The 27,412-nt window shown below is 46.4% G+C and overlaps 2 protein-coding genes and 1 long non-coding RNA gene across 4 annotated transcripts; 2 read left to right on the top strand and 1 right to left on the bottom strand.

Moving 5' to 3' along the window:
- The first annotated feature begins 191 nt into the window (after positions 1–191).
- On the top strand, positions 192–20,498 carry LOC129857039 (uncharacterized). Its single transcript, XR_008759853.1, has 3 exons — positions 192–269; positions 365–19,630; positions 20,266–20,498. It is a non-coding gene; the product is annotated as an uncharacterized LOC129857039 (long non-coding RNA).
- A 921-nt stretch (positions 20,499–21,419) lies between these two features.
- Positions 21,420–22,834, top strand: LOC129856792 (serine/threonine-protein kinase Sgk1-like). The gene is made up of 5 exons (XM_055924505.1): positions 21,420–21,577; positions 21,759–21,993; positions 22,112–22,267; positions 22,367–22,456; positions 22,616–22,834. The coding sequence occupies exons 1-5, from the start codon at positions 21,420–21,422 to the stop codon at positions 22,781–22,783; spliced, it is 807 nt and encodes a 268-aa protein (XP_055780480.1). The 3' UTR covers positions 22,784–22,834.
- Positions 22,835–24,757: 1,923 nt separating this feature from the next.
- On the bottom strand, positions 24,758–27,011 carry LOC129857041 (transmembrane protein 244-like). Of its 2 annotated transcripts, none has more exons than XM_055924934.1 (6): positions 26,884–27,011; positions 26,262–26,395; positions 25,956–26,035; positions 25,746–25,871; positions 25,341–25,385; positions 24,758–25,202 (listed from the first exon to the last, which is right to left on the bottom strand). In XM_055924934.1, the coding sequence occupies exons 1-6, from the start codon at positions 26,914–26,916 to the stop codon at positions 25,108–25,110; spliced, it is 513 nt and encodes a 170-aa protein (XP_055780909.1). In that variant the 5' UTR covers positions 26,917–27,011; the 3' UTR covers positions 24,758–25,107. The 2 variants fall into 2 exon arrangements, with proteins under 2 accessions (XP_055780909.1, XP_055780910.1); XM_055924935.1 differs by having other exon boundaries at positions 26,310–26,395; positions 26,884–27,010.
- Positions 27,012–27,412: the final 401 nt, after the last annotated feature.

Raw genomic sequence — 27,412 nt, forward strand, 5'->3', positions numbered from 1 at the left:
TTCCCAATCATTTATTCTGTTTCAATAGTGAACTCACTCACGGAAGCACCTCCCTCTTCGTCACCTCTCACCGTTTGTCCCCGCACGCGCACCTGCTGTTGCACAGATTCTGAAATCCTGGAGAAATCTCGAGCAGCTCCGCAGCGGGCGTCCCTATAGCCTCACATACCGAGGAATGAGGTTATAGTCTCCCGGGACGCGCTTACCCAAACCCGTGGTCGGTATTATTTAATCCTCTCACGAAGAACCGAAACTGCTCCACCTCACAGGTAAGTCAACCAGAGAAACTGGACAAACAGCATGCTTTGCGCCTGCGTAAAAACAACGCAGAACAAACTTTTTTTTTTATATATACTGGGGCCAGGCTGTGTCAGCGAAGCAGCGCTCCCTGTCGGCCAGAGGCGACACCACGGCCAGCGCGGTGAAGGACAAACAACAAGAGGGACAATGTAATGTTGAGGACAAGCAAAAAATGATGCAATTTCAGAACAAACCGGTAGGATTATGGTTTAGCCGAGGGATTCAGGCAGAAAGAAACACGCACACACCAGTGAAAGTGCAGAGAGTTCACCTCTCCTAAAACAAATATATTAATTTTACTCACTCCGGATATCTGCCTGCTTTGGTTGTTTAGTAGTAATGGCTACTATGCCCCTCAAATCTTTCTATGATATCAGTAGACTGTACAACATGGTCTGGGACTTATGTTGGCACTGAACTGGAGCATGCAGACATCTAGGGCAGGTAACAGGAATGTGTTTAAATGGGGTCTAACTGCACTGCAGCCTGTAGGACTCAACTCCTACAATGTTTGATATGTACAGGCAACTCCACAGACCACAAATATACATAACAATGGACCTGAAACTGATATTACATATTATCTTTCATCTGTAAAATTCACTCAGAATGTAAGATACCATCAACTACATCAACAAACAAAGAGCTCCAAGTAGATGTCAGTGTGTTTATTCAGTGTGTCAATAATTTAGGGAAGGTGGAGCGTGGGGTAGTGTGTGGTGGCTCTGGCAGTGTTCGTCTACTGTGAATCCACCGAAAGCCTCAACACTCCCAACAATACAGAGAGACCAGTCAATCTCTCTAGTCTAGAAAAGGCCTAGTTCTATAGCCTCCACTCAGGAGGAACTAGCCGCGGGCCACCATTATGAAGGCTATATAGCCTCCACTCAGGAGGAACTAGCCGCGGGCCACCATTAGAAAGGCTATATAGCCTCCACTCAGGAGGAACTAGCCGTGGGCCACCATTAGGAAGGCTATATAGCCTCCACTCAGGAGGAACTAGCCACGGGCCACCATTAGGAAGGCTATATAGCCTCCACTCAGGAGGAACTAGCCGTGGGCCACCATTAGGAAGGCTATATAGCCTCCACTCAGGAGGAACTAGCCGCGGGCTCCATTAGGAAGGCTATATAGCCTCCACTCAGGAGGAACTAGCCGTGGGCCACCATTAGGAAGGCTATATAGCCTCCACTCAGGAGGAACTAGCCGTGGGCCACCATTAGGAAGGCTATATAGCCTCCACTCAGGAGGAACTAGCCGTGGGCCACCATTAGGAAGGCTATATAGCCTCCACTCAGGAGGAACTAGCCGTGGGCCACCATTAGGAAGGCTATATAGCCTCCACTCAGGAGGAACTAGCCGTGGGCCACCATTAGGAAGGCTATATAGCCTCCACTCAGGAGGAACTAGCCGTGGGCCACCATTAGGAAGGCTATATAGCCTCCACTCAGGAGGAACTAGCCGTGGGCCACCATTAGGAAGGCTATATAGCCTCCACTCAGGAGGAACTAGCCGCGGGCTCCATTAGGAAGGCTATATAGCCTCCACTCAGGAGGAACTAGCCGCGGGCTCCATTAGGAAGGCTATATAGCCTCCACTCAGGAGGAACTAGCCGCGGGCTCCATTAGGAAGGCTATATAGCCTCCACTCAGGAGGAACTAGCCGCGGGCTCCATTAGGAAGGCTATATAGCCTCCACTCAGGAGGAACTAGCCGTGGGCCACCATTAGAAAGGCTATATAGCCTCCACTCAGGAGGAACTAGCCGTGGGCCACCATTAGGAAGGCTATATAGCCTCCACTCAGGAGGAACTAGCCGTGGGCCACCATTAGGAAGGCTATATAGCCTCCACTCAGGAGGAACTAGCCGCGGGCTCCATTAGGAAGGCTATATAGCCTCCACTCAGGAGGAACTAGCCACGGGCTCCATTAGGAAGGCTATATAGCCTCCACTCAGGAGGAACTAGCCGCGGGCTCCATTAGGAAGGCTATATAGCCTCCACTCAGGAGGAACTAGCCGCGGGCTCCATTAGGAAGGCTATATAGCCTCCACTCAGGAGGAACTGAGATACAGTCTTCAGTCACTCATACAGTAGCACTTTGGTCCCAGAGAAGAAAAAAGAGAGACCTTTATAGTACATAGTCCTTCCCTGCTAGCGGTGCTCTATGGCTAACATAAGGATCGGACTAGCTGAGCACATTCGGCACTATGGCTCGTTATGTGCTGTAGCAACAGAAGGCTAGCTGTTGTCGAGCACTTAAGGCTAGTGGAATGCTATGGCTAAGGCTACAGCCTAGCGGCCCTCTTCTCCTGTTAGCCTAGCGCTGGGGCTAGCAGTCCTCTTCTCCTGTTAGCCTAGTGCTGGGGCTAGCTGTCCCCCCATCCTCCTGTTAATGGTCCGTTAGCAGTGCTGAGGGTGGTGCTGTAGAATGCTCTCCTCTCTCTCTGTAGACACGCAGGATGGCCTCACACATAAACCGGAACTGACACTTGAACACAAACAAAAACAGTCCAGTCACATACAACAAACATACCAAAGGAAGTTGCAGACATAGTCATTAGGGTTTCAATGCTGATCTTGGGAGGAGTAGCTAATGGTTAGACGTATAGGCGCGTGTGTACCGTGGTCTGGATCATCATGGCCCTCTGGTCTCGGAGCGTCCTGATGATGTCCAGAGGGAACACAGGTCGACCGCTCTCCAACAGCGACAATGCCGTCTCCATGGTAATGAGAACACCTGTACGCCCAATCCCTGCGCTGCAATTACATCAACAACATACATGAGGTGTTATAAATCTTGTAACCCTAGTGTGTGTGTGTGTGTGTGTGTGTGTACCTGCAGTGCACCATAAGTGGTGTGTCTCCTGTCCTCCTCTCTCTAACAGAGGTGATGAACAGCAGGAAGTCTGAGGGGTCATCAGGTACACCATGGTCTGGCCATGCTACATATTGCAGGTGGGTCACCGAACGCTCCTCTCCCAGCTGGAAACACACACACGTTTAGGAAAAACAGACAGAAAACAGCTGACAGAACACACACTTTTCCCCCATCTGTCTCTCATAAAATATATTTTCAAAAATTAACTTGGATATGTGGATATGTAATTGTAATGGGAGAGATGGATGATATGTGAGGAGAGAGAAACTGAGAAAAGTGTAGGGTATGGTAACGCGTTAGTTACTGTGATGATGGAGGGATGGATGGATAGAGGAGGAGAGTAGAGGGAGAGAGGAAAGATGGAGAGAGGCAGAGAGTAGAGGGAGAGATGGAGGAGTGTTGTCCAGCCTGTGGTCCATGCAGGGATTAACTGACAGCCAGATGAACAGATGGGTCTACACAGTAGTGTAGTGTTGTGTGTGTGTATGTACTCTTTGGCAGGCTATTATTGTACAGGAGAACATGTTCTATATTAACCTCTGTGGTGCAAAGGTAAATAAACAATGCCAATTGAAGCAGAAACACGTGGAGCTGGATGGGGATAGTTTGGTCAATGTTTCCTGTGGAGAACACACACACACCTCCTCTTATGTGAGCTAGGTCATGTTTTTGTGTTACCTGTGTGTGTGTGAGGGTGAACTGGCGTGTGACGTAGGCCAGGTTGCATTCCTCAGAGTGGCAGCTGACCCTCAGGTACCCATAATCCCTCACTTCAGGAGGGTGTGGCCAGTACTGGTGGCACTTAGTCTGAAACACACACATACAAACACACAATTAATTTTGACATTCATTAATATTGATTTACTATAGAGGTTGTAATCTTTAAGCTCTGAGAAATATTATTTTACTGAGCTGTGTTTCATATTTCTGAGTCAGTGCTTCACTCACTGTGTTCTCCCAAACATCTCAGGACATTCTCAGGGCCAGTACTTATATTACATCAGGAGATGAGTGGAAACTGACTGTCAGCCTGAATGTATGTATGTGTGTGTGTTTGCATGCGATAAACCAGGGCACTTGTGGAATATCAGCAAGACAATCAATCAGTGAGAGCTTCAGGTTACCAAGCAACAGGCAGGCAAAGACGCAGACGGTGACTCACAATGAGCCTGGGACCTTGGTAAACCTGTGTGCTGTACCCATTCTCATTCAGTAATGTGTGTTTCACTCTTTGAAAGAGAGAGAAGGTCCGTGTGCATACCCGTCCTCTCTCGGTGAGTGTGGTGAGCATGATGATGGTGTGTGTGTGTTGCTCCCACACACTCTGCCAGAAGTGAGTGCAGGTCTGAGGCAGCGGTCCTTGAGCTGCAATGTAGCGCAGACACACACCAGACCCTGGGGACACCACCTGAGACACATACACAGCATGACTATAAACAAACACAAGCCAACAAGGACAACACTAAACACAGTGTGTACTGACCGTGATGTGGCTTGCATTGATGTAGTCCTCTTGGTCCTGAAGTACCACTCTGGAGACGTCGTCTGACAGAACAAAGAGTTAGAGATGGAGTCACAACCAGGGCCCTCCAGACCCACCCAAACCCCTGTACCAGCTCAACAAACAAAGCACCAGTGTCCTGTCCTCCAGCTCCACACATTCAGGACATTAGGGAAGATGGGTACACTGGCACTGGTATGTCGAGTCACTCCTACTAGGACACACAACTGTGTGTGAGATGGTGTGTGTACTCACAGGGCAGCACGTCCTTGTATCTGTTCTTGTCTGTGTTCTCAGGGAGACGAGCGCAGGCTACTGACAGGCCAGGCTTCCTCATGTACAGGTTCTACAACACACACATCACCACCATCACTCACCATGCTCTTCTGTCTGGATTGTCAACAGCAGGTCTTGTTGACAAGTTATTCCCAAAGTGCATCTGTTACATTTAACACACAAGCAAGTCCCTTTCATAGTGTTGTTGTCTAACTAAAACACACCTCGAAGTGGAAGGTGAGAGTGCCTGTCTGGATCCCCCTCTCCAGTTGTTTCATGGACTCTTCAAGTGTCTGGCCTTGTTCTGATTGGCCAGGTAGAAGCAGTGGTTCACCGTGTGATTGGCCAGTCAAAGACAGGGCAGAGGGAAACTGCAGCAGGGGGGCCACACGCCCTGGACCTAAACACACACACAGTGTTATCTGCATCAGTATCTGATTAGCAGGCCCATTCTCTTGCTCTCTCTAGTGTGTGTTACCTTTGCGTCGTATAAGCAGAGCCAGTTCTCTGGAGTGGGACTCTCTGCTGGCTCTTATAAACATGACCACCTGATCATGCGTGTGTTCAGAGATGTCACGACCGTTGATCAGCACGACCTGGTCACCTTCCAACAACCTTGGCTCAACCCGCCCCGCCTACAATCAATTCATCAACAAGTCAAATCACATTGGATTAATCTAAAGTACTGTTTACAAATGCATTATATACACAGATAAACCAGAACATGTCACTTACAGGGGAGTCAGGGTTGACCTGGGATATGGCCAGGGACATCTTCTGGTCCACGCCACCCTGAGAAGAGGAACAGTCAGGGATACAGGGATGGTACTGCATGTAAGAGAGTAGGTGTGTGATTAATTGAAGGGGAGACTCACTTTGACATTGAAACCAAACTTTCCGTCGTGATCAGGAGCGAGACGCACCAATAGCAGGTCGCCATCCCCCAGAGCACGCTGCAACACAGAGTTTACTGAGTCTGGCACACACAGATGAGATACTTTATCACAATTACATGATCACACCCTTGTCTGTCTGGGTAACTGACCTTGTCCCGGTAGTGAGAGGTGTCCTTAATGTCTTCCTCTCCTGTGCCGATGTCATCAACCTGCGACCATCCGCCTCCTTGGCTGTGAGTGCCAGAAACACTGAGATAGATACTGTGTTCAGAACTGACTCCAACATGAGAATGTACTTTACACTGATACACACACAGTATGAAATTGTGTGTGTGTGTGTGTGTCTGACCTGTGTGTAGGCGTGCCCTCCTGGCTGCTGCTGAGGGAGACCCTGTAGGTGTAAAAGACATCCTCCCCCTCTGACACGTCTCGCAGGTCATTGTTTAGCTCCACTGAGGAGGGGCGGGGTTTACGGGCGCCATGACGCACACGAGGACTCCGCCTAACAGAGAGAGAGACAATGTACGATGAAGTTACCCCTAGTCACAGCTACCCCTTACATGGTATCTCCTGCTGTAGCAGTGTGTGAGGCTGTGGTGTGGGTAGTACCAGTTGGGTGTGAGCGGGGGGGATCGGGAAGGTAGGCTCTTGGTCTCCAAGTGTTCTGACGAGGTGGATCCCCTCAGAGCTGGGTTCCACTCCATCCCACCCATCACTTTCTTACACACTGGACCACTGCAGAGGAGACGAGAGTGTGTGTGTGCAGATGAGTAAAAGAAAGATAGTGTTAATGATGGGGGGTGTGTGTGTGTGCATGCTTGCCTGTCTGTTTTAGTGTTGCCCAAGGCCCAGTGTTGTGAGAGCAGCTTGTTGTGTATCTGGGTTGCCAGGTTGGTGTGGTGTGGGCTACAGGTTGCCAGGTTGGTGTGGAAGAAGCAGTGATGGTCCACACATGACCTCCACAGGTTCTTACAGGCCCTGGGGCACGGCAGGACCAGGCTCACCACACAGTCCTGCGTCTCCCCCTGGAACACACACACAGGTTATGAAGACAACACTAAGGTCAGCAAATATGAGAGCAGAACACAATTTTGAGCCAATCAGGACTCACATGTTTGCGTCTGAGCTGCATAAGGAAGCGTTTCCTCTTGAAGGATATCTTGATGATGTTCACCCTGCAGGAGACAATACACACTCAGGGTGTGTATTTGCGTGCGGTGTGTGTGTGTGTGTGTGTGTCTGATCAGAAGTCCAGGTGCTCACCAGGGGAAGAAACTGGAGCAAATCATGTTACAGAAGATAGCCACGCCCCCTGAGGCCAATCCCACCAATAGAGGGGAACTGTTGGAGTCCTGAAAGAAAGAAAGAGATAGAAACATGAGAGTGAGAAGAGGGAAGACGAGGGTGAGTCAGAAGGAGACATATGGAGGTACTTACCATGGCAGTGTGTAGCTCCACTCCATACAGCTCCAGAGTTCTTGCTGTGTTGAGAAAACACAGCTCTGCATCACTCTGCTTCAGCCCCCTGAAACAGCACATGAGTAGGATAGGTTGGTATCAGCATTATGCCAACAGCGCCACCATGTCCTCTAGTAGGCTAGGGGGTGCTGTACACGTGCCTAGCCTGGGTGTGGGTGTGTACCTGTGCCCTGGGTACAGAGCCTCCACTCTAGACAGGAAGTCATCATCCTGCTCCGGGAGGAAGTGGCTTTTGGACAGGTAACCAGGGAGAAGGTCTGGGGAGTAGTCACCTAGCTCAGCTACAATACAGAGAGAGAAAGCGGAGAAAGAGAGAGAAGGGGAGAGCAAAAGAAGGGGTGAAGGAGAGAGAGAAGGGGTGAGAGAGAGAGGGGGGTGACACAGATTATGTTAAACCCCCAGACAGACAACACACTAAAAAGACCACAGAAGAGTGTAACTTACACTGCACAGCATAGGAGGCCAGTACCACAGCTGCACTCAGAGGACACTTCAACCTGCAGGACACACACTTTCTCAATGTAACGTCACATTGTTTACACCACTAGGTGGAGTAAGAGGGAATGCATGTGTAGGTGGGAGCTCGTGGTGTCTGACCTGCCCTCTCTGATGTCACTCCTGATCTGGAGGAAGTACATATGTCTGAAGACAAAGGATGGTAGAGGAGACTTATTATCTGAATCACACATGTACAGTACAAGCTAATGACACACACACACTCTCTCAACATAGTCTACAGGTACACACACTCACTCAACATAGTCTACAGGTACACACACACACTCAACATAGTCTACAGGTACACACACTCACTCAACATAGTCTACAGGTACACACACACACTCAACATAGTCTACAGGTACACACACACACTCAACATAGTCTACAGGTACACACACACACTCAACATAGTCTACAGGTACACACACACACTCAACATAGTCTACAGGTACACACACACACTCAACATAGTCTACAGGTACACACACACACTCAACATAGTCTACAGGTACACACACACACTCAACATAGTCTACAGGTACACACACACACACTCAACATAGTCTACAGGTACACACACACACACTCAACATAGTCTACAGGTACACACACACACAGTCTACAGGTACACACACACACACTCTACATAGTCTACAGGTACACACACACACACTCTACATAGTCTACAGGTACACACACACACACTCTACATAGTCTACAGGTACACACACACACTCTACATAGTCTACAGGTACACACACACACTCTACATAGTCTACAGGTACACACACACACACACACTCAACAGTCTACAGGTACACACACTCTACAGTTACACACACTCAACATAGTCTACAGGTACACACACACACTCAACATAGTCTACAGGTACACACACTCAACATAGTCTACAGGTACACACACTCAACATAGTCTACAGGTACACACACACACACACTCTACATAGTCTACAGGTACACACACACACTCTACATAGTCTACAGGTACACACACACACTCTACATAGTCTACAGGTGTACACACACACACACTCTACATAGTCTACAGGTGTACACACACACACACTCTACATAGTCTACAGGTACACACACACACACACTCTACATAGTCTACAGGTACACACACACACACACTCTACATAGTCTACAGGTACACACACACACACACTCTACATAGTCTACAGGTACACACACACACACACTCTACATAGTCTACAGGTACACACACACACTCTACATAGTCTACAGGTACACACACACACTCTACACAGTCTACAGGTACACACACACTCTACACAGTCTACAGGTACACACACACTCTACACAGTCTACAGGTACACACACACACTCTACATAGTCTACAGGTACACACACACACTCTACATAGTCTACAGGTACACACACACACACACTCAACAGTCTACAGGTACACACACACACTCTACATAGTCTACAGGTACACACACACACACTCTACATAGTCTACAGGTACACACACACACACTCAACATAGTCTACAGGTACACACACACACTCAACATAATCTACAGGTACACACACACACTCAACATAGTCTACAGGTACACACACACTCTACATAATCTACAGGTACACACACACAGGGGCTCTGAACCCAGGTCTCCCATAGGAGAACCCAACCTCTTAACCATTAGACCAAAAGGAAATTCCCTATTGGGCCAAAGGTTCCAGTGAATTTGAAGTGGCAGGCAGGGCTACCTCATCCCGAGACCATGATCTCTCCCCATGTCCATACCTGGTCTGGCCATGCTGTAGAGAGTTGGGGTCTGAGATGAAGAATCGGACTCGGAGGGTCAGGTAGAATGGAGAGACAACTCCTGTAGGACAGAGACGCTGTTAGACACAGCCCAATGACCTCACCTCTGACCTTAATCCGACCGTCACCTCTGACCTTAATCCGACCGTCACCTCTGACCTTAATAATCCGACCGTCACCCCTGATTTTAATAATCAGTCACCCCTGACCTTAATATGACCCCCACAATCCCCTCACCCCTTCCACAGAATTCAATCTTACATTTATAATTTATCAAAATGCACACTGGACTAAACAGTAGGGCGTCACTGGGCTCAGGCTAAACAGTAGGGCGTCACTGGGCTCAGGCTAAACAGTAGGGCGTCACTGGGCTCAGGCTAAACAGTAGGGCGTCACTGGGCTCAGGCTAAACAGTAGGGCGTCACTGGGCTCAGGCTAAACAGTAGGGCGTCACTGGGCTCAGGCTAAACAGCAGGGCGTCACTGGGCTCAGGCTAAACAGCAGGGCGTCACTGGGCTCAGGCTAAACAGCAGGGCGTCACTGGGCTCAGGCTAAACAGCAGGGCGTCACTGGGCTCAGGCTAAACAGCAGGGCGTCACTGGGCTCAGGCTAAACAGCAGGGCGTCACTGGGCTCAGGCTAAACAGCAGGGCGTCACTGGGCTCAGGCTAAACAGCAGGGCGTCACTGGGCTCAGGCTAAACAGCAGGGCGTCACTGGGCTCAGGCTAAACAGCAGGGCGTCACTGGGCTCAGGCTAAACAGCAGGGCGTCACTGGGCTCAGGCTAAACAGCAGGGCGTCACTGGGCTCAGGCTAAACAGCAGGGCGTCACTGGGCTCAGGCTAAACAGTAGGGCGTCACTGGGCTCAGTCTAAACAGTAGGGCGTCACTGGGCTCAGTCTAAACAGTAGGGCGTCACTGGGCTCAGGCTAAACAGTAGGACGTCACTGGGCTCAGGCTAAACAGTAGGACGTCACTGGGCTCAGGCTAAACAGTAGGACGTCACTGGGCTCAGGCTAAACAGTAGGACGTCACTGGGCTCAGGCTAAACAGTAGGACGTCACTGGGCTCAGGCTAAACAGCAGGGCGTCACTGGGCTCAGGCTAAACAGCAGGGCGTCACTGGGCTCAGGCTAAACAGCAGGGCGTCACTGGGCTCAGGCTAAACAGCAGGGCGTCACTGGGCTCAGGCTAAACAGCAGGGCGTCACTGGGCTCAGTCTAAACAGTAGGGCGTCACTGGGCTCAGGCTAAACAGTAGGGCGTCACTGGGCTCAGTCTAAACAGTAGGACGTCACTGGGCTCAGGCTAAACAGTAGGGCGTCACTGGGCTCAGGCTAAACAGTAGGGCGTCACTGGGCTCAGGCTAAACAGTAGGACGTCACTGGGCTCAGGCCAAGGTCTCATTTAGTGTTTCTTACCTTTCAGCTGCTTCTTCAGTGGTTTGTTGGCCTCCAGCCACCTCTGCAAGACAAACTATGTTAATCAAAGACATGATGTTACATTCACCATCTGTTGTGTGAGTTTTAGAGTATAGACTAAGTGTGTTAGTGTAGCAACTCACAGGAGAGTGTGTTTGAGTTGTGTTAGTGTAGCAACTCACAGGAGAGTGTGTTTGAGTTGTGTTAGTGTAGCTACTCACAGGAGAGTGTTTGAGTTGTGTTAGTGTAGCTACTCACAGGAGAGTGTGTTTGAGTGACGATGGTGGTGTTGGAGTCTCGTAGCTGCAGACTGAAGAAGTGTCTCTCCAGCAGACCCAGCTGATTACACACCTGCTCCAGCAAAACCTCACCTGCATCCTGCTTCTGAGAGACGCAAAACACAGCTTATACCAGGAGTCAGTCAGTGTGTGTGTGTGTGTGTGTGAGATATTGCAGTACAGTGTGTTTTGGTAAAGCTTTTCTAGTGAGTGTGTTCTCCAGGTCAAGGTTGTGTGTTGAGATCAATGGGAAGCTGAGATCTGAGTCTCCCGGTCTATCATTCCCACTCTACTCAGGACTGTGTGTACTCACGTTGACTGTAAAGGTCTGGATAGTGTTGTCCAGTAGTTGAACCAAACACAGTAGATCAGGTTTGGGCATGTCTGTTACCGCGGGTTACTCAAACTCTTACACACACACACACGTCTATCGAGTCCAAAATGTGCACGCACAGCAGTATTCTAGAATATTGGACCATTGGCCTTCATACTTTTGTAATTCTCAATGCAGCTCAAGCTATTTCTCCAATTGTCAACACATTCAAATCAATAGAGGGATGCGTATGCAAAGCCGCGTTGGTTGGGGAGGTACCCGTTATGGCTGTGTGTTCCCCCTGCGGGTTTCTCTGTGTCTTTGCACTCTGAATTACGCGTCACTCACTCACTCACACACACTGACACAACCCTCAGTCCATCTCCACAACCTGGGGAGAGATAAAACACACATCTTAATGAAACACCTCCAGACTCTGGAAACTGTGATGATATCTGCTCATGTAGTTTAGCCCCTCCCTAAGGATGACATCGTCTGCAGTGAACAGCCCCTTTTCTACTTCTCTCTCACACACACACACACACACACACACACACACACACACACACACACACACACGCCCAGTGAGTAATTTGTGTGTCTGTGAAGCAGTATCATGCTACAATGAGTAATGCAGTGTGTATGTTGGTAATACATTATTATCTGTCCAGAGTCTGAACATGTCCTTTCCCCCTGTTCTCTCCTCCGCCCTGTGTAGACTGCTGAATGATAAGAATGTTAAATATTGTCAGAGACAAGCTAGTCCATCCACAGGCCTAGGAACTGATCTCAGCTCTACATGCACACACACGGGCTGCAGTGTTGTTTACACACCAGTTCTACTGGTCATCAACTCACTAACCCATGCTTTTAATAACAGCTGTGTGTGTGCTTGTTAATGTAGGCTAAGGGGAGTGGGCCAGGTCTTTTTGTAGGCCACTCTCTCTCTCTCACACACGTTAATGTTTGGACTCACTCTGAATACATTACAGTGAGTAGAGCACTCTCTCACGCCTGATTTTCCATAATGACATTAACACCAGGTAGAACTGAGCTGCCTAAACCATTTTAGGACAGAGTTTTTTGCCAAGTCTAGACTGTTGAGTGGGCAGTATTGGTATACAACATTGCCTATTTAAAGTGTATCAGCTAGGCCTGAGACTTGCTCCTGGTTGCATTGGCGAACTTGTGAGCAACGTCATCTCGGTTATCGATAAAACTTGTGTATCGCAATGATTAACACGGAGAATAAGAACCTACCATATAGTATATTGGACGTTATTTGAAACATACAGCCTCGACGTGGACTTTAAACTAAGTAGGCTCTATGAACGACCAACATAAACGTAGCCTAATGTTATAGGTTCTTCTGCTGCTACGCTCAACATGCCATTCAGCAACTTTAACGTTACTTCACTTCAGATATCAAGTTGATCCTGGAGGATTGTTATGAGAACACACACAATCTAGCTTGAGAAGATCAGTTAAAATACCTCAGTAGTCCTGGATTTGGGAACTTTGTCATGTCCGTTGATACTACCGCTGTTAAAAACCTTGGAACTGGGCGCGTCGCGCGGGCAGGTGGAGGTAAACATCGGTAAATATCCGGAAAGAGATATTCCCGCTGCCCCGCCTCTTCACAATGCGCGCTCCCGCCTTGATGGATGCGTGTTCTGGTCCTCAACCACCCCCGCTGTCGGCTACAGCAGATCATATTCTTTCATCAGAGGAAAAATATATCATGTAATCTGTTCACGCAGAACTGTAGAGTGACACTCTGATTCACCAGAACAAGGGGTGGAATATACTTTGAAAAAAAGCTCAACTTCCAGAGATGTGAAAGTGAAACTCGGTCTAGGTTCTTGGCAGGTCCGCAAAAGAGTGGAGTTCCTCCGGTTTTATTCATTGAACTACTTTGGGAACGCATCATTCTTTCCTTCCTTCCTTGAAGTAGCCTAGGTTACTTATTCATATGAGAAAACGAATGGTGCCTCAGTATAGCTTCCACATGTCCTGCCGTGAGGAGGCTCATCCATGGTCCAGTCAGGGGCTCGCTTCCTCTCCTAAGGCAGCGTCATCTCCTTGTCTCCTCTCCTTTATCTCAATAGTCTAATGACTCCATCTCATTGTCTCATCTCCTCGTTCATCTGTACTCATCCATAAAGTCAGATATTTCCAGTTTTTCCATTCCAGGGCAGATGAAGAGAATGAAACCTGTCTAATTACATCCCCAATTAAAATGTGACTTTCTTATCTGCTCGAGACAATCATATTACTATCAATGTACCGGTCTGTGTCCTAACAGAATATGTAACAGCCTGAGATGCAGCCTGTAATTTACTCCCATAGAACCTCTCTGGGGTCCTGCTGCCATCTACAGGGAAGACAAGGTACTGCTGAAGCGGGTGTTATTTTCTTTCAATTCGTGTCGAATTAATTTGTGTAGACAACCAGGTGATGGGAGATCCTAACTAATCAATGGCGTTAATTGATCAATCAAGTACAAGGGAGGAGCAAAAATCCGCAGACACTCGGCCCACATAGGACAGGGGTGGGCAAACTTTTTGGTTCGAGGGCCGCACAGATTTTTGGTGAGACTGATTTGTTTGTCAAAATCAATTTGCAGGCCAGAAAAGGGAGAGTTATTTGAAAATCTATACTGTAGGTCCATTATAATTTATATATATATATATATATATAGTGTAGGTCCATTATAATTTATATAAATATATAGTGTAGGTCCATTATAATTTATATAAATATATATATATATATATAGTGTAGGTCCATTATAATTTATATAAATATATAGTGTAGGTCCATTATAATTTTTATAAATATATAGTGTAGGTCCATTATAATTTATATAAATATATAGTGTAGGCCCATTATAATTTATATAAATATATAGTGTAGGTCCATTATAATTTATATAAATATATAGTGTAGGCCCATTATAATTTATATAAATATATAGTGTAGGTCCGTTATAATTTATATAAATATATAGTGTAGGTCCATTATAATTTATATAAATATATAGTGTAGGTCCATTATAATTTATATAAATATATAGTGTAGGTCCATTATAATTGATATAAATATATACTGTAGGTCCATTATAATTTATATAAATATATACTGTAGGTCCATTGTATTTTATATAAATATATAGTATAGGTCCATTATAATTTATATAAATATATAGTGTAGGTCCATTATAATTTATATAAATATATACTTTAGGTCCATTATATTTTATATAAATATATAGTGTAGGTCCATTATAATTTATATAAATATATAGTGTAGGTCCATTATAATTGATATAAATATATAGTGTAGGTTCATTATAATTTCAACATACTTTCTATCTTGTTTAAGACTTTCAAGAGTGGCCTGGAGTGTTTTTTAAAATCCAAAATAATCAAAATTTGTGTTGGCCACCCCTGTACTTTGCCCAAGAGTAGGAAAGGGCTGGCTTCTTATCCCATACCATTCTTCAGAGAATGGACACTTGCTCACTCCCTCTCCATGGACACTTGCTCACACCCACTCATGGACACTTGCTCACTCCCCCTCATGGACACTTGCTCACTCCCCCCCATGAACACTTGCTCACGCCACCCCATGGACACTTGTTCACTCCCCCCCATGGACACTTGATCACACCCCCTCATGGACACTTGCTCACTCCCCCCCATGGACACTTGCTCACAACCCCCCTTGGACACTTGCTCACATCCCCTCATGGACACTTGCTCACGCCACCCCATGGACACTTGCTAACTCCCCCACATGGACACTTGCTCACTACCCCCCATGGACACTTGCTAACTCCCCCACATGGACACTTGCTCACTCCCCCCCATGGACACTTGCTCACAACCCCCCTTGGACACTTGCTCACACCCCCTCATGGACACTTGCTCACTCCCCCCCATGGACACTTGCTCACGCCACCCCATGGACACTTGCTCACTCCCCCACATGGACACTTGCTCACTCCCCCCCATGGACACTTGCTCACAACCCCCCTTGGACACTTGCTCACACCCCCTCATGGACACTTGCTCACACCCCCTCATGGACACTTGCTCACACCACCCCATGGACACTTGCTCACTCCCCCACATGGACACTTGCTCACTCCCCCCCATGGACACTTGCTCACAACCCCCTCATGGACACTTGCTCACACCCCCTCATGGACACTTGCTCGCATCCCCTCATGGACACTTGCTCACTCTGACCCATGAACACTTGCTTATGTCCCGTCATGGACACTTGCTCACGCCCCCCATGGACACTTGCTCACACCCCTTCATGGACACTTGCTCAACCCCCCCCCCCCATGGACACTTGCTCACTCCCCCTCATGGACACCTGCTCACTCCCCCTCATGGACACTTGCTCCCTCATGAACACCTGCTCACTCCCCTCCATGAACAGCATTGCATGGATGTAAGCATAAAGGGATTTTCTGAAATTCAGCGATTGAGAGCTACAGTGTATGCAGCAGGCTTGTGTTCCAGCCCAGTACTAACAAACCCGATTCTATTCCACTAACCAATGTTAGGTGTGTCCCTTTTGCCCAATCCAGAGAGTGGCCGTTGTGGTGTCGTCAAAAGAGAGTGCTTCTTCTCTGTGAGATGTTGGAGGGTTACGGACGTGTTACAATGTGTAGTGTCACCAGTTGCTGTGCCAGTAGGTTACCAAGGTCAGAGGTTATATAGAGTAAGATGGTGAGTTATAACCAGAAAAGACCGGTTCCTCTGACTCTTAATGGGGTGACCCCCCAACCATCTCTCTGTCAGGGGGGTGATAGGATGGGGTAACTTCCTCTGCCTCTCTCTCTGAGTGTCATCTTACTGCTGCAGTAACCAAGACACAACAGCATTGACTGTCCCTTGAACTCCACTGCCCCAAATATAGAGACTAGTGACAGAGAGAGAGAGAAAGAAAGAGAGATGGGGGAGAGAGAAACAAAGAAGGAGAGAGACAGAGAAAGAGAGAGCGAAATAGAAAGAGAGAGAGAAAAGGAGTGGTAGAGAGATAGAGGGGGAGAGAGAATTAGAGAGAGAAAAAAGAAAGAGAGTGGTCGAGAGAGAAAGAGAGAGATAAATGTCTTTGAAATGTCTTTATTCTTTTGGAACTTTTGTGAGTGTAATGTTTACTGTTCATTTTTATTGTTTATTTCACTTTTGTTTATTATCTTCTTCACTTGCTTTGGCAATGTTAACACATTTTCTTTTGTTTTGGTCTCCCCCACCCCTCTCTCTCTCTGTCTCTTTCTGATGGTCTTCCTCTGTGCGATGGGCAGAGTGTGTTGTTGGTGTTGTCATCGTTGGAGCAATGCGTGTTCCCATTTGTCTGTCTCGTTAGGGTAACATGTATGTACTTTCTCGTTAGGACAGTGTGAACCTATTGACTAGAGTCTAGACGGTGTCTGATTCAGAAAGTTCTCTCTCTGGCTACATATGAAGAGTTTATTTCCAAAATTCTATCTCCATACATTTTTCACGTTTTTCATGTGTGTGTAAAATATTACTTTTCTCAGTTTTTTTTATTAATAGATTGTAGGTGTGTATTAAAATGTGTCTTTTTTTTGCAAAACACTGTACAGTATATCCATTGTTTAGCGGGAATGGAATGTTTGTATCCTGTAGACTGTGATATGTGGTTGTCTCACCTAGTTACCTGAAGATGAATAAACTACCTGTAGTCGCTCTGGACAAGAGCTTATGCTAAATTACTAAAATGTCAAATGTAAATGATTTACATACAGATTTCATATTACTGTATTGATTCAAAGCATATATATATATATTTATATATAAACAGTTGAAGTCGGAAGTTTACATACACTTAGGTTGGAGTCATTAAAACTTGTTTTTCAACCACTCCAAAAATTTCTTGTTAACAAACTATAGTTTGTTAGGTCGGTTAGGACATCTAATTTGTGCATGACACAAGTCATTTTTCCAACAATTGTTTACAGACAGATTATTTCACTTATCATTAACTGTATCACAATTCCAGTGGGTCAGAAGTTTACATACACTAAGTTGACTGTGCCTTTAAACAGCTTGGAAAATTCCGGATCAGATCAGATCATCAGTCAGAACTTCCTGACTGATGTCTTGAGATGCTGCTTCAATAAATCCACATAATTTTCCTTTCTCATGATGCCATCTATGTCATCTATAGTGAAAAAACACCAATATCTTTCATACGTTCTTTAAACAATAAAAGTTAATTTGCCAACATTTATGAAAATTGATATACAGCCTTTTGGGAAAAAACTCATATTATGTAATGAATTACATGATTTGTTTTATTATATTATGTAATATTGATACACTCTTTGGCACACACAGAATACAGACCTGTCACACACACACACACACACATACACACACACACACACACACACACACACACACACACACACACACACACACACACACACACACACACACACACACACACACACACACACATTCCCCAAAGCAGTAGCACAGTGTCTGTCCATGCAGAGCTCCTACAAAGTTTTAGAAGGTTTTCCATTGACAGGACGTTGATTCGACAGTACACCCGGGGCACGCTGGAGCCCCTGTCAGGATTTAGTGGATGAGTGACTTGAGCCCAACGCACAATAATGTAGCCTACAGGGGTGCCAGGGGCGCCTTGGACTCAATTAGGCCTACGTCAGAGAGTCAGAGAGGTCTTTTGACGGGAGAGCGTGTGGGATTGTTGTAAATAGCCTGCCTGCCGAGCGCGCGCTGTCAGTGGTGCTGAACTCTTCAGACCACAGCCACCAGAGTTAAAGAATATCTCAGTTTGTTCGCTCCTTTCACTGGACTTCATTATTTCATCCAGATGGGCGTTATGCAGCCAATGCGCAGTATGTTCTATGCCAAAATGAAAGGGCTTGTGTCATTTTTTACTGGTAAGTTTGACATTCTATGGAATTCTATTAATGGAATTCGGTGGCCTAACACCTTTTCTCGACAACTGTTATAATGCATTATTATAGGGTCATAAAGCATTGTCAATAACAGGTACACTACATGACCAAAAGTATGTGGACACCTGCTCCTCGAAGATCTCATTCCAAAATCATGGACATTAATATGGAGTTGGTCCTGCCTTTGCTGCTAAAATAGCCTCCAGTCTTCTGGGAAGGCTTTCTACTAGATGTTGGAACATTTCTGCTGGGACTTGCTTCCATTCAGCCACAAGAGCATTAGTGAGGTCGGGTGCTGATGTTGGGCAATTAGGCATGGCTCGCAGTCAGCGTTCTAATTCATCCCAAAGGTGTTTGATGGGGTTGAGGTCAGGGCTCTGTGCAGGCCAGTCAAGTTCTTCCACACCGATCTCGACAAACCATTTCTGTATGGACCTCGCTTTGTGCACGAAGGCATTGTCATGCTGAAACAGGAATAGGGCTTTCCTCAAACTGTTGCCACAAAGTTGGAAGCACAGAATCATCTAGAATGTCATTTATGCTGTAGTGTTAAGATTTCCCTTCAGTAGAACTAAGGGGCCTAGCCCGAACCATGAAAAACAGCCCCAGACCATTATTCCTCCTCCACCAAACTTTACAGTTGGCACTATGCATTGGAGCAGCGAGCGTTCTCCTGGCATCCGCCAAACCCAGATTCATTCATTGCACTGCCAGATGGTGAAGCATGATCACTCCAGAGAATGCGTTTCCACGGCTCCAGAGTCCAATGGCGGCGAGCTTTACACCACTCCAGCCGATGCTTGGCATTGTGCATGGTGATCTTATGCTTGTGTGCGGCTGCTCGGCCATGGAAACCCATTTCATGAAGCTCCCGACGAACAGTTCTTGTGCTGACATTGCTTCCAGAGGCAGTTTGGAAATCAGTAGTGAGTGTTGCAACCGAGGACAGATGATTTTGTAACGCACGTCGTCGGGAGAAGGAGAAGAGGACCAAGGTGCAGCGTGGTAAGTATTCATATTACGTTATTTTAATAAATATGAACACTCTAACCAAAACAACAACACAACAAACGAACAGTTCTGTAAGGTGACGACAAACACTAAACAGAAAATAATCACCCACAACTCAAAGTGGGAAAACAGGCTACCTAAATATGGTTCTCAATCAGAGACAACGATAGACAGCTGCCTCTGATTGAGAACCACACACGGCCAACACAAAGAAATAGACAACATAGAACACCAGACATAGAATGCCCACCCAAACTCACGCCCTGACCAACCAAAATAGAGACATAAAAATGATCTCTACGGTCAGGGCATGACAGTACCCCCCCCAAAGGTGCGGACTCCGGCCGCAAAACCTGAACCTATAGGGGAGGGTCTGGGTGGGCATTTCACCGTGGTGGCGGCTCTGGTGCAGGACGTGGACCCCGCTCCACCTTAGTCTTGGCCCACTTAGGTGGCACCTCTGGAGTGGGGACCCTTACCACCAACCGGGGACCCTCGCAGCGGGCCCCGGACAGGAGGGAGACTCTGGCTGCTCCGGACAGGAGGGAGACTCTGGCTGCTCCTGACTAGAGGGCGTCGCTGGAGGCTTCGTGCTCACACTCATGCTGCTCTGTTGTCATGTTTACCAGGGTGAAGCCTTCTGATTTCCAATACCTGAAGGTCATCGGCAAAGGAAGCTTTGGGAAGGTGGGAGCAAGTGTGTGTGTCCCTTTACGTGTGTGTGTGTTTATGAGTAGGCCGGTGTGTGTTTGTTGTGTTGGTGAAGTCTTTATCTTGTTGTAGGTGGTGTTAGCGAGACACAGACAGAGTGGAAGTATGTATGCTGTCAAGGTTCTACAGAAACAGGTCATACTGAGGAAGAAAGAGGTATATATTATTCCATTCTATTTCCGTTCCATTCTATTTCCGTTCCATTCTATTTCCATTCGATTCTATTTGCGTTCCATTCTATTTCCATTACATTCTATTTCCATTCCATTCTATTTCCATTCTATTCTATTTCCATTCCATTCTATTTACATTCTATTCTATTTCCATTCCATTCTATTTCCATTCCATTCTATTTCCATTCTATTTCCATTCCATTCTATTTCCATTCCATTCTATTTCCATTCCATTCTATTTCCGTTCCATTCTATTTCCATTCCATTCTATTTCCGTTCTATTTCCATTCCATTCTATTCTATTTCCATTCCATTCTATTTCCATTCTATTTCCGTTCTATTTCCATTCCATTCTATTATATTTCCATTCCATTCTATTTCGATTCCAATCTATTTCTATTCCATTCTATTTCCATTCAATTCTATTTCCATTCTATTCTATTTCCATTCCATTCTATTTCCGTTCTATTTCCATTCCATTCTATTTCCATTCTATTCTATTTCCATTCCATTCTATTTCCATTCCATTCTATTTCCGTTCTATTTCCATTCCATTCTATTTCCATTCCATTCTATTTCCATTCTATTCTATTTCTATTCCATTCTATTCTATTTCCATTCCATTCTATTTCCGTTCTATTTCCATTCCATTCTATTTCCATTCCATTCTATTTTCATTCTATTCTATTTCCATTCTATTCTATTTCCATTCTATTCTATTTCCATTCTATTCTATTTCCATTCTATTCTATTTCCGTTCTATTCTATTTCCATTCTATTCTATTTCCGTTCCATTCTATTTTCATCCCATTCTATTTCCGTTCCATTCCATTCAATTATATTCATTATCTATCCCTCTCTCTCTCGCTCTCTCTCTCTCCTTCCAGCAGAGACATGTGATGGTAGAGAGGAGTGTGTTGCTGAAGGGACTGCAGCATCCATTCCTGGTGGGGCTCCACTTCTCCTTCCAGACCTCTCACACTCTCGTCTTCGTACTGGACTACATCAATGGAGGAGAGTTGTTCTACCATCTCCAGAGGGAGGGAGCCTTCCCAGAGCAACATTCTACTCTGCAGAGATGGCCTCAGCCCTGGGCTACCTCCACTCCCTCAACATAGTCTACAGGTGCACACACACACACACACACACACACACACACACACACACACACACACACACACACACACACACACACACACACACACACACACGAGAGAGAGCGCATTTTCCTCACAGTGATTTAAACCTCGGTACCCCCCCGGAGACCTGAACATCCTATTGGACAGTGGAGGTCATGTGGTTCTGACGGACTTCGGGCTGTGTAAAGAGGGCATGTCTGTGGGTGGGACTATGCAAACGTACTGTGGAACCCCTGAGTATCTGGCGCCAGAGGTGCTGTTAGGTCACGCCTACAGTGGAGCTGTGGACTGGTGGGGGCTGGGGAGTGTACTTTATGAGATGCTTCATGGACTGGTGAGTGTGTTTCTCTTTCTCTTCTCTTTCAGCTACTTTTCAACTAGCATATTCCATCCACTGCACACTTATCTGGCTCCCTCTCTCCTCTTCTTTTCTCTCTCTCTCTCTTCCTCAGCCCCCATTCTACAGTCGCAGTAAGGCCGAGATGTTTGAGAACATCCTTCACGCCCCCCTGCAGCTCCATAGAAGTGTGTCCCAGTCTGCCCGGTCTCTGCTGCAGGGCCTGCTGGAGAGAGACTGTACCAAACGCCTTAGGGGGGAACAGGACCTTGTAAGCACCCCCCATTACCCCACCTGGCACATACATGCAAGACCACATACACACACGCACCCATACACACATTGACGTGCTGTCTCACTTTGTTTGTAGGCTGAGCTGCAGGGCCACACCTTCTTCCTGTCCATCAACTGGGATGACCAGCTAGCCAGGAAAGTCCCTCCCCTATTCATTCCCAACCTGGTGAGTGAGTGTGTGTGTGTGTGTGTGTGTGTGTGTGTGTGTGTGTGTGTGTGTGTGTGTGTGTGTGTGTGTGTGTGTTTTGTGGGGCTATGGGTCAGTTTGGATCTGTGACTACCTGAATGTGTGTCTGATCACTCGTTCCCTCCCTCTCTTTTTCAGTCTGGTCCGTGTGATGAGAAAAGAGAAAAGTATTTTGACCCGGAGTTCACACTTCTTCCAGTCCCCGCCTCCCTCGGTTTGAGTGACATGTTGGGAGACGTGGCAAATGGAGCCTTCCCAGGGTTCTCCTATATGCCTCCGGCTGAGGTTGGAGTTACGGAGCCCTGATATCATTCTCATATTATTTGTGTTTTGAATAAATTAAAATGCATTTTCCTATCATGTATCAGATTGTTTATATCTCACAGAGAACGGAGGCTCAGGCCGGGTTAGAACCAGTGGTTAAACTGAACCGGAGCTACCTGGAGTCGGCCTCCTGCACCTTGGGCCAAAGGGAGAAACAGGCGGAGCCTAGCTTCATCACATTACGGGTCAAAGAGAAAAGTAGGATAAAAAGTAGGATAAACCAACGTTAGGGTCAGGGTTGACTATAAGGTGTTGGTCTGGCCTAGTGGTAGCCCCTCAGACTATGGAATACATACATCCCTGGTGACGTGAGCACCAATCCCGTCTCAGCCCTTCCTCTCTGTCTCCCTCTGTATCTGTCTTCCCTCTACACTCCAACTATCAGTGGTACTATCACTGTCCATAAAACAATAGAATACAATAAACGTATATTTAAAAAAAAAACATAAGATTAGGGTAAGGGTTGAGGTTAGGGTAAGGTTTGAGGTTAGGGTAAGGTTTGAGGTTAGGGTAAGTGTTGTGGTTAGGGTAAGGGTTGAGGTTAAGGTTAGGGTAAGGGTTGTGGTTAAGGTTAGGGTAAGGGTTGAGGTTAGGGTAAGGGTTGAGGTTAGGGTAAGGGTTGTGGTTAAGGTTAGGGTAAGGGTTGTGGTTAAGGTTAGGGTAAGGGTTGAGGTTAGGGTAAGGGTTGTGGTTAGGGTAAGGGTTGTGGTTAAGGTTAGGGTTGAGGTTAGGGTAAGGGTTGTGGTTAAGGTTAGGGTAAGGGTTGAGGTAGGGGGTTGAGGTTAGGGTAAGGGTTGTGGTTAGGGTAAGGGTTGTGGTTAGGGTAAGGGTTGTGGTTAGGGTAAGGGTTGTGGTTAGGGTAAGGTTAGGGTAAGGGTTGAGGTTAGGGTAAGGGTTATGGTTAAGGTAAGGTTTGAGGTTAAGGTTAGGGTTGTGGTTAAGGTTAGGGTTGTGGTTAAGGTTAGGGGGTTAGGGTAAGGGTTGTGGTTAGGGTAAGGTTGTGGTTAAGGGGTTAGGGTAAGGGTTGTGGTTAGGGGGTTAGGGTAAGGGTTGTGGTTAGGGGGTTAGGGTAAGGGTTGTGGTTAGGGGGTTAGGGTAAGGGTTGTGGTTAGGGGGTTAGGGGGTTAGGGTAAGGGTTTTGGTTAGGGGGTTAGGGTAAGGGTTGCGGTTAATGTTAGGGGGTTAGGGTAAGGGTAAGGGTTGTGGTTAGGGGGTTAGGGTAAGGGTTGCGGTTAATGTTAGGGGGTTAGGGTAAGGGTTGTGGTTAGTGTTAGTGTTAGAGGGTTAGGGTAAGGGTTGTGGTTAGTGTTAGGGGGTTAGGGTAAGGGTTGTGGTTAGGGTTAGGGTAAGAGTTGTGGTTAAGGTTAGGGTAAGGGTTGTGGTTAGGAGGTTAGGGTTAGGGTTGTGGGGTTAGGGTAAGGGTTATGGTTAGGGTTAGGGTTAGGTTTGAGGTTAGGGTAAGGGTTGAGGTTAGGGTAAGGGTTATGGTTAAGGTAAGGGTTGAGGTTAAGGTTAGGGTTGTGGTTAGGGTAAGGGTTGTGGTTAGGGGGTTAGGGTAAGGGTTGTGGTTAGGGGGTTAGGGTAAGGGTTGTGGTTAGGTTTAGGGTTGTGGTTAAGGTTAGGGTTGTGGTTAAGGTTAGGTTAAGGGTTGTGGTTGGGGTTAGGGTAAGGGTTGTGGTTAGGGGGATAGGGTAAGGGTTGTGGTTAGGGTTAGGGTTGTGGTTAGGGTTAGGGTAAGGGTTGTGGTTAAGGTTAGAGGGTTAGGGTAAGGGTTGTGGTTAAGGTTAGGGTAAGAGTTGTGGTTAAGGTTAGGGTTAGGCTTAAACCAGGATGTGATAAGATCAAGTAAGTGTGTGTGTGTGTGTGTGTGTGTGTGTGTGTGTGTGTGTGTGTGTGTGTGTGTGTGTGTGTGTGTGTGTGTGTGTGTGTGTGTGTGTAGAGTCAGCCCAGGTGTGCGAGGTTACAGCTGGTTTAATAGATCTAAGATGATAAATTACATGATTAACATTGTCTGACATAAGATTAACATTCGTAGAGAACACATATATTACATACTACAGATATTACATACCACAGATATTACATACTACGGATATTACATACTACAGATATTACATATAAGAGCTGTTTCCTGGACTCAAAAGATTGCTCAGTGGAGAATCACTTGTCTCAATTGGTGTCTGGGAAGCCGGTCCAACAGAAACAAAGTGCAACAATCAAACAGGTAACCAAGTCAACAGGAACATTTGGTTTCCCTCCATTTCCACTGGACTCACTGCAAAGAACTCTAGTCAGTGTGTGTGTTCTCAGTAGCTGTTGAAGGTGGGGTAACTCTGGTCACTCTGGCAGGTGAAGTAAGCTATCAGCTGACCGTTACAGATCATCAGAAACAACCCGCTGCCTTCAAACAAAACATACAACCACACACACACACAAAACCATTAATAAAGGAAGAGACATAACCAATTACTCATCTATAACTCCTCAGAAGGTTTCACACAATAAAACAGAACATGTGTGGGTGAGGTACAGGTCTTACCAAGGGCCAGCCACCACTGCCATACCAAGGGAAACTCCAACATCACTGAAACACACACATTACACACATATATTACAAACACACATTAAAAACAGGTAATATACCACACAGAACCAAGGATGGGGAGTGTACATCGTATTGCTTTAGAGCTAGACCCATCCAATCCTTACACATGAGGAAGGGGAATTAAAGAAGACCATGGGATAGGGTCAATATATGTGCCTTGTTTTGGGTCCAGCTGCTTCTCAACTCTAACCCCACTTCCCGTCCTGATGTCATCAAAGCTGGCCCTGAGCACTCTGCTCTGCCAGCAAGTGATTATTCTGAGTTAAGCCAGTGTGTGTGTGTGTGAGAGTGAGTTCAGGCATGTGTATGCATTACTGTGTGTATGTGTGTGTGTCTCACCCAGGCTGGTGAGCAGTACGTGCAGTAGTGTGACTGTGAGAGCGTAGTCCCAGACCCATCTCCTCACAACGGCTGCAAACAGCAGACCACTGCAGAAATAGGTCAACTCCATGGACAGCAGGTTCACTGGAACAACAATATAAGACCTTAACCATCTGTAGAGGACATGCGTGCACACACACACACATTACCATACACATCTTCGCTCACCCAGATATTTGGAGTTGGACTCCAAATTGGTTGGTTCAGTCTTAAAGTCAAAGGGAATAAGTCCATCAAAGTGATCCAACCTGAATGCAAACAGAAGAACAGCAGATAAAACAAACAAACAGGATATTCAAAAGGAGGAGCTAGGAGGGAACCAGGGCGGTTGAAACTGACTGTCATTCCAATCAATGAAAACAGACCAATAGTTGCTGTGGATTCCACAAATCCCTCCCCTTCTCTTCTGTCACCTGGCACCAGGTTTATAGAAGCCGCCTGAGGACGGCTCACCGTTCCAGCAAGGTCACTTACCCAATAACCACACGTGCACGCAGAGAGAGGAAAAGAAAAGTGTCGCACCTGAACGCGCCGAAACACACACTCCCAATCATGTAGTAGAGAGAGTAGAATATGACGAGGCACAGCAGCAGGTGTACAAGCACTGTCTGGGGGAGAGATATCGAGAGAAAGAGAGTGAAAGAGAGAGAGAGTCAGAGTCATTCATCCCAATAATAATATATCACACATCATAGACCTAGGCTATACTCAAATCAGCCGCCAAGACACAGTAGCAAAGCCGTGACAGCACTGTCAACTGAACCGTGGATCATTCAGCAGGTGTAAAAGCTCCCATGGCAAAACTCCAACAGACTCTGCAGGGGATGCGCACTGCGGGGGAGCAGCAGAGGACAGAATACCTTAATTTGCACAGACTGAGTGATCATTATCTGTTGCATTTGCCATTCACGATAAATGAAATATCAGTCGCTGAATAGAAATGATAGTCTGATAGCTTATGTTTCATAGTCGCTAACAACGACACCTGATGATTTCGTATTTTTTTATAACAGCGTCCATATCTGACCCACGGCTGCCCGGATGGCACATAATCCGATTTTTTCTGAGTGAAAATCCGAGTAAACAGTCCTCTTACCCTCGTGTCGGCCACTTTACCCCTGAAGGCCATCTCATGGTTTGCATCTGTCGTTCTTCTGATGTTGAGAATAATGTATGTGACTGGGCAACTGAGATGTTACAGTGTAATCCGTCAGAAAACAGCATTATACTGCCATCTAACGGTAGCGACTGAAAAAAGCAGGCTTATTTATAGGCGACAATGCCATTGAAGACTGCATCTCATGCCAAATAGACTACAGTAGCCTCTTCCAGTCCAACGTTTCACTTGTAATAAGAACAGTAGGGATGTCTTATTAATTCACCCTTAAAATAGCAAAGTCAGAGAGCTTGTATTTCGGACGTCTGGTCTGATTGGGCATAGATAACAAACATGAAAAGGCATCACGTTTTACAATAAAAAAACATTAAGAGCTGATAGCCTATAGGCCTTGTTGTAATCAATACTACGGTCTAACTATTGTAGACCTATTTGGCGTCTTGACTGTTCTTACTTTTTTGCTGAATTACTGTTTGGAAGTGTGGCCAAGTTCATAAAACGGCTAGAA

The sequence above is a fragment of the Salvelinus fontinalis genome, chromosome 6 (assembly GCF_029448725.1).
Source record: "Salvelinus fontinalis isolate EN_2023a chromosome 6, ASM2944872v1, whole genome shotgun sequence".
Taxonomy (NCBI): Eukaryota; Metazoa; Chordata; class Actinopteri; order Salmoniformes; family Salmonidae; genus Salvelinus; species Salvelinus fontinalis.

Coding starts and splice junctions, on each gene's coding strand:
- LOC129856792 (XM_055924505.1), top strand. CDS start 21,420: ATGGTAGAGAGGAGTGTGTTGCTGAAGGGACTGCAGCATCCATTCCTG. Junction 21,578..21,758: donor AGGGAGGGAGCCTTCCCAGA/GCAACATTCTAC, acceptor TTCCTCACAGTG/ATTTAAACCTCGGTACCCCC. Junction 21,994..22,111: donor ATGAGATGCTTCATGGACTG/GTGAGTGTGTTT, acceptor TCTCTTCCTCAG/CCCCCATTCTACAGTCGCAG.
- LOC129857041 (XM_055924934.1), bottom strand. CDS start 26,916: ATGGCCTTCAGGGGTAAAGTGGCCGACACGAGG. Junction 26,396..26,883: donor GTAAAGTGGCCGACACGAGG/GTAAGAGGACTG, acceptor TCTCTCCCCCAG/ACAGTGCTTGTACACCTGCT. Junction 25,203..25,340: donor GCAGTGGTGGCTGGCCCTTG/GTAAGACCTGTA, acceptor TTTTGTTTGAAG/GCAGCGGGTTGTTTCTGATG.